This window comes from Ranitomeya imitator, chromosome 2, assembly GCF_032444005.1.
Source record: "Ranitomeya imitator isolate aRanImi1 chromosome 2, aRanImi1.pri, whole genome shotgun sequence".
Taxonomy (NCBI): domain Eukaryota; kingdom Metazoa; phylum Chordata; class Amphibia; order Anura; family Dendrobatidae; genus Ranitomeya; species Ranitomeya imitator.
Window position 1 is genome coordinate 365,610,977 of NC_091283.1, and position 13,310 is coordinate 365,624,286.

Below are 13,310 nucleotides of genomic sequence, written 5' to 3' on the forward strand. Positions count from 1 at the left end.
CGAAAGGTGGCAGATGCGGTTTAACAATGATAAATGTAAGGATATACACATGGGAAGAAAGAATCAGTATCACCATTACACACTGAACGGGAAACCACTGGGTAAATCTGACATGGAGAAGGACTTGGGAATCCTAGTTAATGATAAACTTACCTGGAGCAGCCAGTGCCAGGCAGCGGCTGCCAAGGCAAACAGGATCATGGGGTGCATTAAAAGAGGTCTGGATACACATGATGAGAGCATTATACTGCCTCTCTACAAATCCCTGGTTAGACCGTACATAGAGTACTGTGTACAGTTTTGGGCACCGGTGCTCAGGAAGGATATAATGGAATCAGAGCGAGTACAAAGGAGGGCAACAAAATTAATAAAGGGGATGGGGGAACTACAATACCCAGAGAGATTAGCAAAACTAGGATTATTCAGTCTAGAAAAAGATGACTGAGGGGTGACCTAATAACCATGTATAAGTATATAAGGGGACAATACAAATATCTCTCCGAGGATCTGTTTATACCAAGGAATGAGCCGGTCACAAGGGGGCATTCTCTGCGTCTGGAGGAGTGAAGGTTTTTATACCAATATAGAAGAGAATTCTTTACTGTTAGGGCAGTGAGAATCTTGAATTCCTTGCATGAGGAGGTGGTGATGGCAAACTCAGTCGAGGGGTTCAAAAGAGGCCTGGATGTCTTCCTGGAGTGTAAAAATATTGTATCTTACAGTTATTAGGTTCTTTAGAAGGATTTATTCTGATGGAATATAGGCTGAACTAGAAGAGCAAATGTCTTTTTTCGGCCTTGCTAACTATGTTGATATGTTACTATCAATATCATATCAATTGCTAGGACAATCGGGTACAATACTATCAAAAAAGAATGAATGACAAATTAAGTGAAGTGGGAATTACACTGTCAAATGAATATAAAATACAGGGAAGGAGAGAGACACACAGACGCTGTCAAATGAGCTGATAATGGAGGGGCACTCTGGGTGGTGGGATGGAGAGAACTCACAAACTTGTGATGCAGTTTCATAGCGTTGGGGCAACTGTCAGGTTATTTATTATGCTTTGCTTATATAGTGCCATCATATTCCGCAGTGCTTCATCATCGCTGTCCCCGTTGGGGCTCACAATCTGAATTTCACATGAGTATGTCTTTGGAATATGGGAGAAAACCAGAGAACATGGAGGAAACCCAGGTAAACCCAAGGAGAACATACAAACTTCTTGCAGATATTGTCCTTGAAGGGATTTAAATCCAGGACCTCAGCGATGCAAGGCTGCAGTGCTAACCACTGAGCCACCATGCTGCCCAGGTTATATTTGATGAGCCATATGCAAGCCTCACTACTGCAAAAGTGTTTAAAATTAAAGTCTCCTTAGACTCAATAACTTGTGTAAAGGGAATCAATTCCTAATGATGGTGAAAAACTACTATACTTAGCATGGAAAGTGGTTTTATAAATATGGATCCCATCAGATGTTTCTACAAAGGAATGGATCGTAGATGTAAATAGTAACATACAACAGGAACATGTTTATAACTGTAATATACATAAAATAAAGACATTTGTTCAGACAGTGTGGATTTAAAGAAACTGTAATGAATGGCGGATCACTGAGATTGGGAGCTAGAAAAAAAGGAGAAAATATTTGGTATTTTCTTGTGGAGGGGTTGCAATACTTTTGTCCATATAGTGAATATATAAATATATAACATGAAATATTCAATGCTAACCTTATATTGCTTTTTAGATAAGACATTTCTATTAGTAACTGCATATATTTTAATTCTAATGTAAGTTCTAACTTACTTTTCCTTTCCAATTTACTTATTTGTTGTTACTCTGACTGTCTGTTATGTGTTTTCTTATACAGTTTGTAAAACCATATGGCTTCTCCCCTTTGTGAGTTCTCTGATGGTAAACTAAATGTGATTTCTCATTATAACATTTCCCACATTCTGAACTTGAAAAAGGTTTCTCCCATGTGTGAGTTTTTTGATGGACAACTAAAACGGATTTCTGTTTAAAACATTTCCCACATTCTGAACATGAACAAGGCTTCTCACCTGTGTGAGTTCTCTGGTGTATATCAAGAACTGATTTCCCTGTAAAACATTTTCCACAATCTGAACATGAAAAAAGTTTCTCCCCTTTGTGAGTTCTCTGATGGACAACTAAATCTGATTTCTGTATAAAACATTTCCCACATTCTGAACATGAAAAAGGTTTCTCCCCTGTGTGAATTTTCAGATGGCTAACTAAAGCTGATTTCTGTATAAAACATTTCCCACATTCTGAACATGAATATGGCTTCTCTCCCGTATGAGTTCTGTGATGTCTAACAAGACTTGATTTACCTGCATAACATTTCCCACATTCTGAACAGGAATATGGCTTCTCTCCTGTGTGAACTCTGTCATGTATAACAAGCTCTGATTTCTGGTTAAAATATTTCCCACACTGTGAATGTTCTGCCCATCTTAATGTGCAGAAAGTTAATTATCTTGTTATTCAAGTTGTGGCCACTGGAGGTCATCAGTTGCCTACTTTTCATGTTGTTTACCAACCTTTCCCTCAGAAGAGCAATGTCTTCTGGGTGAGTTCAGCCCTCATTCTTCTTGTGGAAGACCAGCTACAGTAGCCATTTTTCCTCAGGTCTGAAGAGAGGCACACGTGCTCCTGTCTCGCTTACTTTCTTACCCCTGTCCTAACGGATCTCGGTACGTTTATAAAGGGTTTAATGCATCTTATGTTTGTGTTAGTATTTAAGCCTTATGCAGCTCCTATAGTCAGATATAGTTAGGCAGATTGTGCTTTGCAGCTTGCAGTTAGGTTAATGTGTACTCTGCATTTAGATAGATGCATCTTTGTATAGAATAGGGCAGTGCTGCAGAATTACTGTGTAATGCACTCTGTATAATTTTTGCTGTAATGTCCCAGTTATTTATGTGATTGCACCCTGTATGTGCATATACTGAAATGCTGTTATTCTTTACAGTTTTTCACCAGTCATCCTGTTGTGAATTCTGCTTTTGGGCTCCCTCCGGTGGTTGTGGATAGTAATGCAGTTGTGCCTGGACTGCAGGATTGGACAGGTGTATCTGCTAATTGCAAGGCTGACTGGGGTATTTAGCTTTGCAGTTCTCATTAGTCCCTGCCAGTTGTCAATGTTCCTTTGGAAGTGTTTGTCCTGCCTGGCCTCTCCTGCTTGCTGCCATTTCGGCAAAGATAAGTGTTTGCTTAATTTTTTTAGACACACTGCTGTGTTTATTTTCTGTGCTTTTCTTGTTTCTATTTTGTTCCTGCTAGACTGCCTGATGTTTTTCTCAGTCTAGTTGGATTCGCTGGAGTCGCAGATATACTCTCCACATCTTTAGTTAGGTGGTGGAGTATTTTGTAGTGTTTTATGCTGACCGCATAGTATCCTGTACTATCCTTTCCTATCTAGGTAGAAGTGGCCTCCTTTGCTTATCCCTGTTTTCAGTCTGCATGTGTCTTTTCCTCTCCTACTCACAGTCATTATTTGTGGGGGGCTGTCTATCCTTTGGGGGTCTACTCTGAGGCAAGAGAGTTTTCCTATTTCCATCTTTAGGGATATTTAGTCCTCCGGCTGTGTCGAGGTGTCTAGGTCTGGTTAGGCACACCCCACGGCTACTTCTAGTTGCGGTGATAGGATCAGGGTTTGCGGTCAGTATAGTTACCACTGCTCCAGCGAAGGTCATTTCATGCTGCTCCAAGGCCACCTGATCATAACAGTACAACTGGCCAGCAATGAGTTAAATGTATCTCAGAAGAAGGGAGGAAAAGTCTTGAGCCATTTTTTTTTTCTTCAGTTTGATCGGTCTTCTCCTCCCTCTTAATCTCTGGGTGGCTGAGGAACCTAGTACTAACATGAATGTTCAGGAGTTAGCTTCTCGTGTGGATGAGCTTGCTACTAGGGTACAGGGTATTTCGGATTATATTGTTCAGACTCCTGCTTTAGAACCTAAGATTCCCACTCCTGATTTAATTTTTGGTGACAGATCCAAGTTTTTGAGTTTCAAAAATAACTGTAAACTGTTTTTTGCATTGAGACCCCGGTCCTCTGGTGATCCCATTCAGCAGGTTAAAATCATCATATCCCTGCAGCGTGGTGACCCACAGGATTGGGCATTTCCCCTGGAATCTGGCAATCCTGCTTTGCTTAATGTTGATTCTTTCTTTCAAGCATTGGGGTTATTGTATGATGAGCCTAATTCTGTGGATCAAGCTGAGAAGACCTTGTTGGCCCTATCTCAGGGGCAAGAGGCGGCTGAATTGTATTGTCAGAAATTCAGAAAATGGTCTGTGCTGACTAAATGGAATGATGATGCTTTGGCGGCAATTTTCAGAAAGGGTCTTTCTGAATCCGTTAAAGATGTTATGGTGGGGTTTCCCACACCCTCCAATCTGAGTGATTCTATGTCTTTGGCCATTCAGATTGACCGGCGCTTGCGGGAAAGCAGAACTGTGCGCACTATGGTGTTATCCTCAGAGCAAATTCCTGAGCCTATGCAGTGTGATAGGATTCTGTCTAAAACGGAACGACAAGGTTTCAGACATCTCAACAGGTTGTGTTTTTATTGTGGCGACGCTTCTCATGTCATTTCTGTCTGCCCTAAGCGGACAAAAAGGATCGCCAGTTCATTTACCATCAGTACTGTACAACCTAAATTCTGTTATCTGTGTCCTTGATCTGCTCATTGTCGTCATTTTCTGTCATGGCGTTTGTGGATTCAGGCGCCGCCTTGAATTTGATGGACTTTGACTTTGCTAGGCGTTGTGGTTTTCCCTTGCAGCCTTTGCAGAATCCTATTCCTTTAAGGGGCATTGATGCTACACCCTTGGCTAAAGATAAGCCCCAGTTTTGGATACAGGTGACCATGCGCATGGCGCCAGCCCACCAGGAAGATTGTCGATTTCTGGTGTTGCATAATTTGCATGATGCTGTCGAGCTGGGTTTTCCGTGGTTGCAGGTCCATAATCCTGTTTTGGATTGGGAGTCCATGTCTGTAACTAGTTGGGGTTGTCAGGGGGTTCATAATGATGTTCCTCTGATGTCAATCGCCCCTTCTCCTTCTTCTGAAGTTCCGGAGTTTTTGTCTGATTTTCAGGATGTATTTGATGAGCCTAAGTCCCGTTTCCTTCCACGGCACAGGGACTGCGATTGTGCTATTGATTTGATTCCAGGCTGTAAGTTTCCTAAGGGTCGACTTTTCAACCTTTCTGTACCTGAACATACCGCCATGCGGAATTATATTAAGGAGTCTTTGGAGAGGGGGCATATTCGGCCATCTTCTTCACCGTTGGGAGCAGGGTTCTTTTTTGTTGCTAAAAAGATGGTTCTTTGAGACCCTGTATTGATTATCGCCTCTTAAATAAGATCACGGTCAAGTTTCAATACCCCTTGCCTTTGCTTTCTGATTTATTTGCTAGGATTAAGGGAGCTAGTTGGTTTACTAAGATTGACCTTCGGGGGGCTTATAATCTTGTTCGTATAAAGCAGGGTGATGAATGGAAAACTGCGTTTAACACGCCCGAAGGCCATTTTGAATACCTTGTGATGCCATTCGGACTCTCTAATGCTCCATCTGTTTTTCAGTTCTTCATGCATGATATCTTCTGGAATTATCTTGATAAATTCTTGATCATTTATTTGGACGATATTTTGATTTTTTCCGATGATTGGGAGTCTCATGTGCAGCAGGTCAGGATGGTATTTCAGATCCTTCGTGACAATGCCTTGTTTGTGAAAGGGTCTAAGTGTCTTTTTGGGGTGCAGAAGGTTTCCTTTTTGGGCTTTATTTTTTCTCCCTCATCTATTGAGATGGATCCGGTTAAGGTTCAGGCCATTCATGATTGGATTCAGCCCACATCCGTGAAGAGCCTTCAGAAATTTTTGGGTTTCGCTAATTTTTATCGCCGTTTCATTGCTAATTTTTCCAGCGTGGTTAAACTCTTGACTGATTTGAGTAAGAAGGGCGCTGATGTGGCGAATTGGCCCTATGCGGCTGTCTCTGCCTTTCAAGAACTTAAACGTCGCTTTTCTTCTGCTCCAGTATTGCGCCAGACGGATGTTTCTCTTCCGTTTCAGGTTGAGGTTGACGCTTCTGAGATTGGGGCAGGGGCCATTTTGTCTCAGAGGGATCCTGTTGGTTCCTTGATGAAACCGTGTGCCTTCTTTTCCCATAAATTTTCGCCTGCAGAACGCAATTATGATGTCGGCAATCGGGAGTTGTTGGCTATGAAGTGGGCGTTTGAGGAGTGGCGACATTGGCTTGAGGGAGCTAAGCACCGTATTGTGGTCTTGACCGACCATAAGAATTTGATTTACCTCGAGTCTGCCAAACGGTTGAATCCTAGACCGGCTCGATGGTCCTTGTTTTTTTCTCGTTTTGATTTTGTGGTCTCGTACCTTCCTGGTACTAAGAATGTTAAGGCTGATGCCCTCTCTAGGAGTTTTTTTGCCTGATTCTCCTGAGGTTTTGGAACCAGTCGGTATTTTGAAGGAAGGGGTGGTCCTTTCTGCCATTTCTCCTGATTTACGACGGGTTCTTCAGAAATTTCAGGCTGACAAACCTGACCGTTGTCCTGTGGTGAAACTGTTTGTTCCTGACAGATGGACTAGTAGAGTGATTTCTGAGGTTCATTGTTCTGTGTTGGCTGGTCCTCCTGGTATTTTTGGTACCAGAGACTTGGTTGGTAGGTCCTTTTGGTGGCCTTCTTTGTCTCGTGATGTGTGGTCTTTTGTGCAATCCTGTGGGACTTGTGCGCGGGCCAAGCCTTGTTGCTCCCGTGCTAGTGGGTTGCTTTTGCCATTGCCCGTCCCCGAGAGGCCCTGGACACATATTTCTATGGATTTTATTTCCGATCTTCCTGTTTCCCAAAGGATGTCGGTTATCTGGGTTGTTTGTGACCGATTCTCTAAGATGGTTCATTTGGTGCCTTTGCCTAAATTGCCTTCTTCTTCTGATTTGGTTCCGTTGTTTTTTCAGCATGTGGTCCGTTTGCATGGTATTCCGGAGAATATTGTGTTCGACAGAGGTTCCCAGTTTGTTTCTAGGTTTTGGCGGGCCTTTTGTGCCAAGCTGGGCATTGATTTGTCTTTTTCTTTTGCATTTCATCCTCAGACAAATGGCCAGACTGAGCGAACTAATAAGACCTTGGAGACCTATTTGAGATGCTTTGTGTCTGCTGATCAGGATGATTGGGTGGCTTTTTTGCCATTGGCCGAGTTTGCCCTTAATAATCGGGCTAGTTCGGCTACTTTGGTTTCGCCTTTTTTTTGTAATTTTGGTTTTCATCCTCGTTTTTCTTCTGGGCAGGTTGAGCCTTCTGACCTTCCTGGTGTGGATTCTGTGGTCGACAGGTTGCAGTAGATTTGGGCTCATGTGGTGGACAATTTGGTGCTGTCTCAGGAGGAGGCTCAACGTTTTGCTAACCGTCGTCGGTGCGTTGGTTCCCGGCTTCGGGTTGGGGATCTGGTTTGGTTATCTTACCGTCATGTTCCTATGAAGGTTTCTTCCACTACGTTTAAGCCTTAATTTATTGGTCCTTATAGGATTTCTGAGATTATTAATCTGGTGTCCTTTCACCTGGCACTTCCGGCCTCTTTTGCTATTCATAATGTCTTCCATAGATCTTTGTTGCGGAAATATGTGGAGCCCGTTGTTCCCTCTGTTGATCCTCCGGCCCCTGTGTTGGTCGATGGGGAGTTGGAATATGTTGTTTAGAAGATTTTGGATTCTCGTTTTTCGAGGCGGAAGCTTCAGTACCTTGTCAAATGGAAGGGTTATGGCCAGGAGGATAATTCTTGGGTTTCTGCCTCTGATGTCCATTCCGCTGATTTGGTTCGTACTTTTCATCGGGCTCATCCTGATCGGCCTGGGGGCTCTGGTGAGGGTTCGGTGACCCCTCCTCAAGGGGGGGTACTGTTGTGAATTCTGCTTTTGGGCTCCCTCCGGTGGTTGTGGATAGTAATGCAGTTGTGCCGGGACTGCAGGATTGGACAGGTGTATCTGCTGATTGCAAGGCTGACTGGGGTATTTAGCTTTGCAGTTCTCATTAGACCCTGCCAGTTGTCAATGTTCCTTTGGAAGTGTTTGTCCTGCCTGGCCTCTCCTGCTTGCTGCCATTTCAGCAAAGATAAGTGTTTGCTTAATTTTTTTAGACACAGTGCTGTGTGTTTATTTTCTGTGCTGTTCTTGTTTCTATTTTGTTCCTGCTAGACTGTGCCTGATGTTTTTCTCAGTCTAGTTGGATTCACTGCAGTTGCAGATATACTCTCCACATCTTTAGTTAGGTGGTGGAGTTTTTTGTATTTTTCTGTTGTGGATATTTTGTAGTGTTTTATGCTGACCGCATAGTATCCTGTACTATCCTTTCCTATCTAGGTAGAAGTGGCCTCCTTTGCTTATCCCTGTTTTCAGTCTGCTTGTCTTTTCCTCTCCTACTCAGTCATTATTTGTGGGGGGCTGTCTATCCTTTGGGGGTCTACTCTGAGGCAAGAGAGTTTTCCTATTTCCATCTTTAGGGATATTTAGTCCTCCGGCTGTGTCGAGGTGTCTAGGTCTGGTTAGGCACACCCCACGGCTACTTCTAGTTGCGGTGATAGGATCAGGGTTTGCGGTCAGTATAGTTACCACTGCTCCAGCGAAGGTCATTTCATGCTGCTCCAAGGCCACCTGATCATAACATCATCCACTATGATTATTCACTGAACATCCACCTTGTACATCAACATCATTCACTATTCGATCATCTACTATGAATACTGTCCACCATTGTTGTTCAACGTTATAGTTTTGGTTATCATCACCTTAATAAATAAGACTTAAGCATCAACACAGTCTGTTTACTGGGATGTGGATGAAGGTTTAGCCGTATGTTGGAATCCACACAGCATCCTACGTGGAGGAAGGCAGAACAGTGAAAAACGAGACCGCCAGTCGCAGGCGATGATTGTAAAGTAAGAACAGATTAGCTGCCTTCAGTGAAACTGATAGACGGTCGCAGGCTGTAGTTGATCAGACTGTACAGAACCGCTAACACCCACACTGCTCCGCATTCGAGTATCACAACAGCCGCCATACAGCCGCAGAACTATACTGCAGCCCGCCAAGAAGAGCTACATCATTCCCGCTCACCGCACATAGACTCAGTTTCCCGCCAAAACACTCAGCAGTACGCAGCTAAGCGCACAATGTCTCGAAACAGCACATCCTCACTCAAGACGAGGTCACGAGCAAGCTCTAGCAGATCATCATTAGCAGAGCTGGCTGCTGTCGCTCGTGCTGAAGCTGAAGCAGCCAAAGCGAGGTCCTCCTTTGCCGAGAAAGAAATGCATCTAAAGCTGAGACAAGCAGAGCATGAGTCAGAAAAGGCATGTTTGCAGGCAGAACAAACTGCACGCCTGCAAGCCGAAACCGCACGTTTGCGGGCAGAGCAAGAGGCAGAAAGTATGCGCCTGCAAGTGTCTCTAGAAAGACTTATGGCAGACAAAAAGGCAGCAGCTGCAATAGCTAAGGCAGAATACTTGGAAGCCATGAAGGATCCTGATTATGAGAGACGCAGCAACATTATTGGAACAGATCTAGAGCAGCAAGATCCAGCTCAGCGCGTTGCAGAGTACGTTCATCGACACTCCAGCATGGACAACACCCTAGATAGACTACATCGATCAGCCTACGTCGATTATCATCGATCCAACCCCAATCTTCGCTACTACAAACAAGAAGACGTTCAACACAGAGGAGTCGACCACAGCTACCGTTCCACTGAGAAGAAGGTACAGCTCTCACCTCACCTTAAAGAGACATCTTCTTCACCAGAAAGGTACTATGCAGACTGTCCGAAGCCAAGAGCGTCTCACAGGTATGGTGATGCAGCACACACTAGACATAGCTATAACATACCGGCTCGTACCAACACTGATCAAGCCACCATAGACTTGGCAAAGTTCTTTGCCCGCCGAGAACTGGTAACAAAAGAACTTGTAAAGTTCACTGACAAAGCCGAAAACTATAGGTCGTGGCGAGCTTCGTTCCAGAACACCATTCAGGGACTGGACCTTTCTAGTAGTGAGGAGTTAGATCTCCTGGTAAAGTGGCTTGGAACTGAATCGGTCGAGCATGCTAAAAGACTAAGAGACATTAACATAGAATACCCACACATAGGTCTACGTAAAGTGTGGGAAAGACTTGACGAATGTTATGGGTCCGTAGAAGTAATAGAGAATGCTTTATTCAAAAGAATTGATGATTTCCCTAAGATAGGGCCCAAGGGTTATCAAAGACTTAGAGAATTGAGTGATTTATTGATAGTTACAGGTCGCCCAGAAGGAAGGTCACTTGGCTGGATTGACATTCTTAGACACTGCTAGGGGTGTCAATCCAATAGTACAAAAACTTCCTTACAATCTTCAAGAAAGGTGGATTATACATGGTTCACGGTATAAACAAATTCATAACGTACCATTCCCTCCTTTTACTGTATTTGTTGAGTTTGTCACCCAGCAAGCCAAGATCAGAAATGACCCTAGTTTTGACTTCACTCTGTCATGTTCCACTACCCCTGGTGTCAAACCCAGTAAGACACCCGTGGCAGTCCATAAAACTAATATTGATTCCACAGGTCTTCCTCACAAGACAACTAAGCCCCTTACGGAAGAGAGCAAACCTCAGGATGTCAGTAAGCAGTGTCCTCTACACAGGAAACCACATCCACTACTAAAGTGCAGAGCCTTCAGGGAGAAGACTTTAGAGGATTGCAAAGGTTTCCTCAAGGAAAACAACATCTGCTTCAAATGCTGTGCTACAACCTCTCACTTCGCCAGGAACTGTGGAGCTAGCGTGAAATGTGCAGAATGCAGCAGCACGGATCACAATACAGCCTTGCATCCTGGACCACCTCAAGGAGTGTTGTCACAAGCAGAGGAGCAGGATGAGAAACAGAAGAACACCGACGAAGACACCCCTGCGGTCATCTCTCAATGTACGGAGATCTGTAAGGGACTCACGGGAGGAAGATCCTGCTCAAAAATCTGCCCTGTCCGAGTCTATCCAACAGGCCACAGAGACAAAGCGCTCAAGATATATGCAATCCTAGATGACCAAACTAATAGGTCTTTAGCCAGGTCCATCTTCTTTGACATTGTAGGACCCGGTTCTCCCTACTCCCTTAGGACATGTTCAGGTACCGTCGAGACGGCGGGGAGGAAAGCAACCGGATACAAAGTGGAGTCCATGGATGGCCAGACCTGTCTGTCACTACCGACCATCCTGGAGTGCAACCAGATTCCTGACAACAGGTCTGAGATACCTTCACCAGAGGTGGCAACGTATCACCCCCACCTGAAGCATATAGCCCACCTGATACCTGAGTTAGAACCGGAAGCCCCAATAGCTTTACTTCTGGGAAGAGATATACTACGATTCCACAAGACTAGAGAATATATCAACGGCTCACGGAATGCTCCATACGCTCAGAGGCAAGACCTTGGATGGGTCATTGTAGGAGATGTTTGTCTAGGTGGAGCACACAAGCCGGTCTCAGTCAACAGTATGCTTACCAGCACACTAGAAAATGGACGTCCATCTCTCTTCCAGCCGTGTCACAATAGTCTGCTGGTAAAGGAACTACTGAGCAGCACTCCCCTACCTTGCCCTTTCTCAGTTCCTATCAACGAAGACCACGCCTGTGAAGGTGAACAAGACATTCTGGACATCATGGACGAAAAAATAGTCAAGGATACGTCGAATAGTTGGGTCGCACCTCTACCATTTCGACCTCAGAGGAGACGCCTAGCCAACAACAAGGAATTGGTCTACAGCAGATTCATCTCCCTAAGACACAAGCTTCAGAAGTCACCTGAGATGAAGGAACATTTCTTTACCTTCATGGGAAAGATATTCCAGAACAACCACGCAGAGATTGCACCTGCACTTCGACATGCAGAGGAGTGTTGGTACCTGCTCATCTTCGGAGTGTACCATCCTAAGAAGCCAGGTCAAATTAGAGTGGTATTCGACTCAAGCGCCAAATGCGAAGACGTGTCATTGAATGATGTCTTACTGTCGGGCCCAGACCTCAACAACAGACTTCTGGAAGTATTACTCTGTTTCCGTAGAGATTCAGTGGCATTTATGGCTGACATACAACAGATGTTCCACTGTTTTCTCATCAAAGAGGAACACAGAAACTACCTGAGGTTCTTCTGGTACCGTGACAACGACCCGGACGAAGACATCGAAGAGTACCGGATGCGGGTACACATCTTTGGGAACAGCCCTTCCCCAGTGGTCGCAATCTACGGCCTCCGACATTCTGCCAAAAAGGGTGAAGAAGAGTATGGCTCGGACGTCAGGTCCTTTGTGGAAAAGGATTTTTACGTGGATGACTGTTTGAAGTCCACACCGACAAGTGAGGCCGCAATCAGTCTACTAAAGAGGACTCGTGACATGCTCGCTCAGTCTAACCTAAGGTTACACAAAATTTCCTCCAACAGCCGAGAGTTGATGGAAGCCTTTCCCTCTGAAGACTATTCCAGCGATCTAAAAGATTTAGACCTCAGCATCGACCCCCTTCCCATGCAGCGGAGCCTTGGATTGCTGTGGGACCTGAAGACAGATACCTTCACCTTTCAGATCAGCAAGGATGAGAAACCCTTCACGCGCAGAGGAGTTCTTTCCTTCGTGAATAGTTTATACGACCCTTTGGGATTTGTAGCTCCAGTAACCATCCAAGGAAAGCTGATGCTCAGGGACTTCACCCAAGACACTACTGATTGGGATGATCCACTTCCATCAGAAAAGGCTGACCTGTGGGCGGAGTGGAGGAAGTCTCTTGAAGCCCTGACCAACCTTCATGTGAAACGACCGTATGCTCCTGTGCCATCCACAGAGGTCAAAACGCAAAGACTTTGTATTTTCTGTGATGCATCAGTCAAAGTGATTGCAGCAGTAGCGTACCTCAAAACCATAGACGTAAGTGGACAATGCCATATCGGGTTCGTTATGAGTCGGACGAAATTGGCGCCACTTCGTGAACACAAGATACCCAGACTGGAACTCTGTGCTGCTGTCCTCGCAGTTGAGTTGGCCGAACTGATCTCGGATGCGATGAGGCTGAAGATCAAGGATGCAGAGTTCTACACCGATAGCAAGGTGGTACTGGGGTACATCTGTAACGAGACGCGACGCTCCTACGTCTACGTCAGCAACCGGGTACTTCGGATAAGAAGATCCACCGGCCCTAATCAGTGGCACTACGTACCTACTCACCACAAT

At 44.7% G+C, this 13,310-nt stretch overlaps 1 protein-coding gene across 1 annotated transcript in view; it reads right to left on the reverse strand.

Moving 5' to 3' along the window:
- Positions 1–13,310, reverse strand: part of LOC138666587 (uncharacterized) — a 173,551-nt gene that overhangs the window by 59,183 nt on the left and 101,058 nt on the right. Inside the window, exon 24 of the mRNA XM_069754788.1 lies at positions 1,991–2,438. Within this exon, the coding sequence (XP_069610889.1) occupies positions 1,991–2,438 (448 nt within the window). The remainder of the gene's footprint in view (positions 1–1,990; positions 2,439–13,310) is intronic.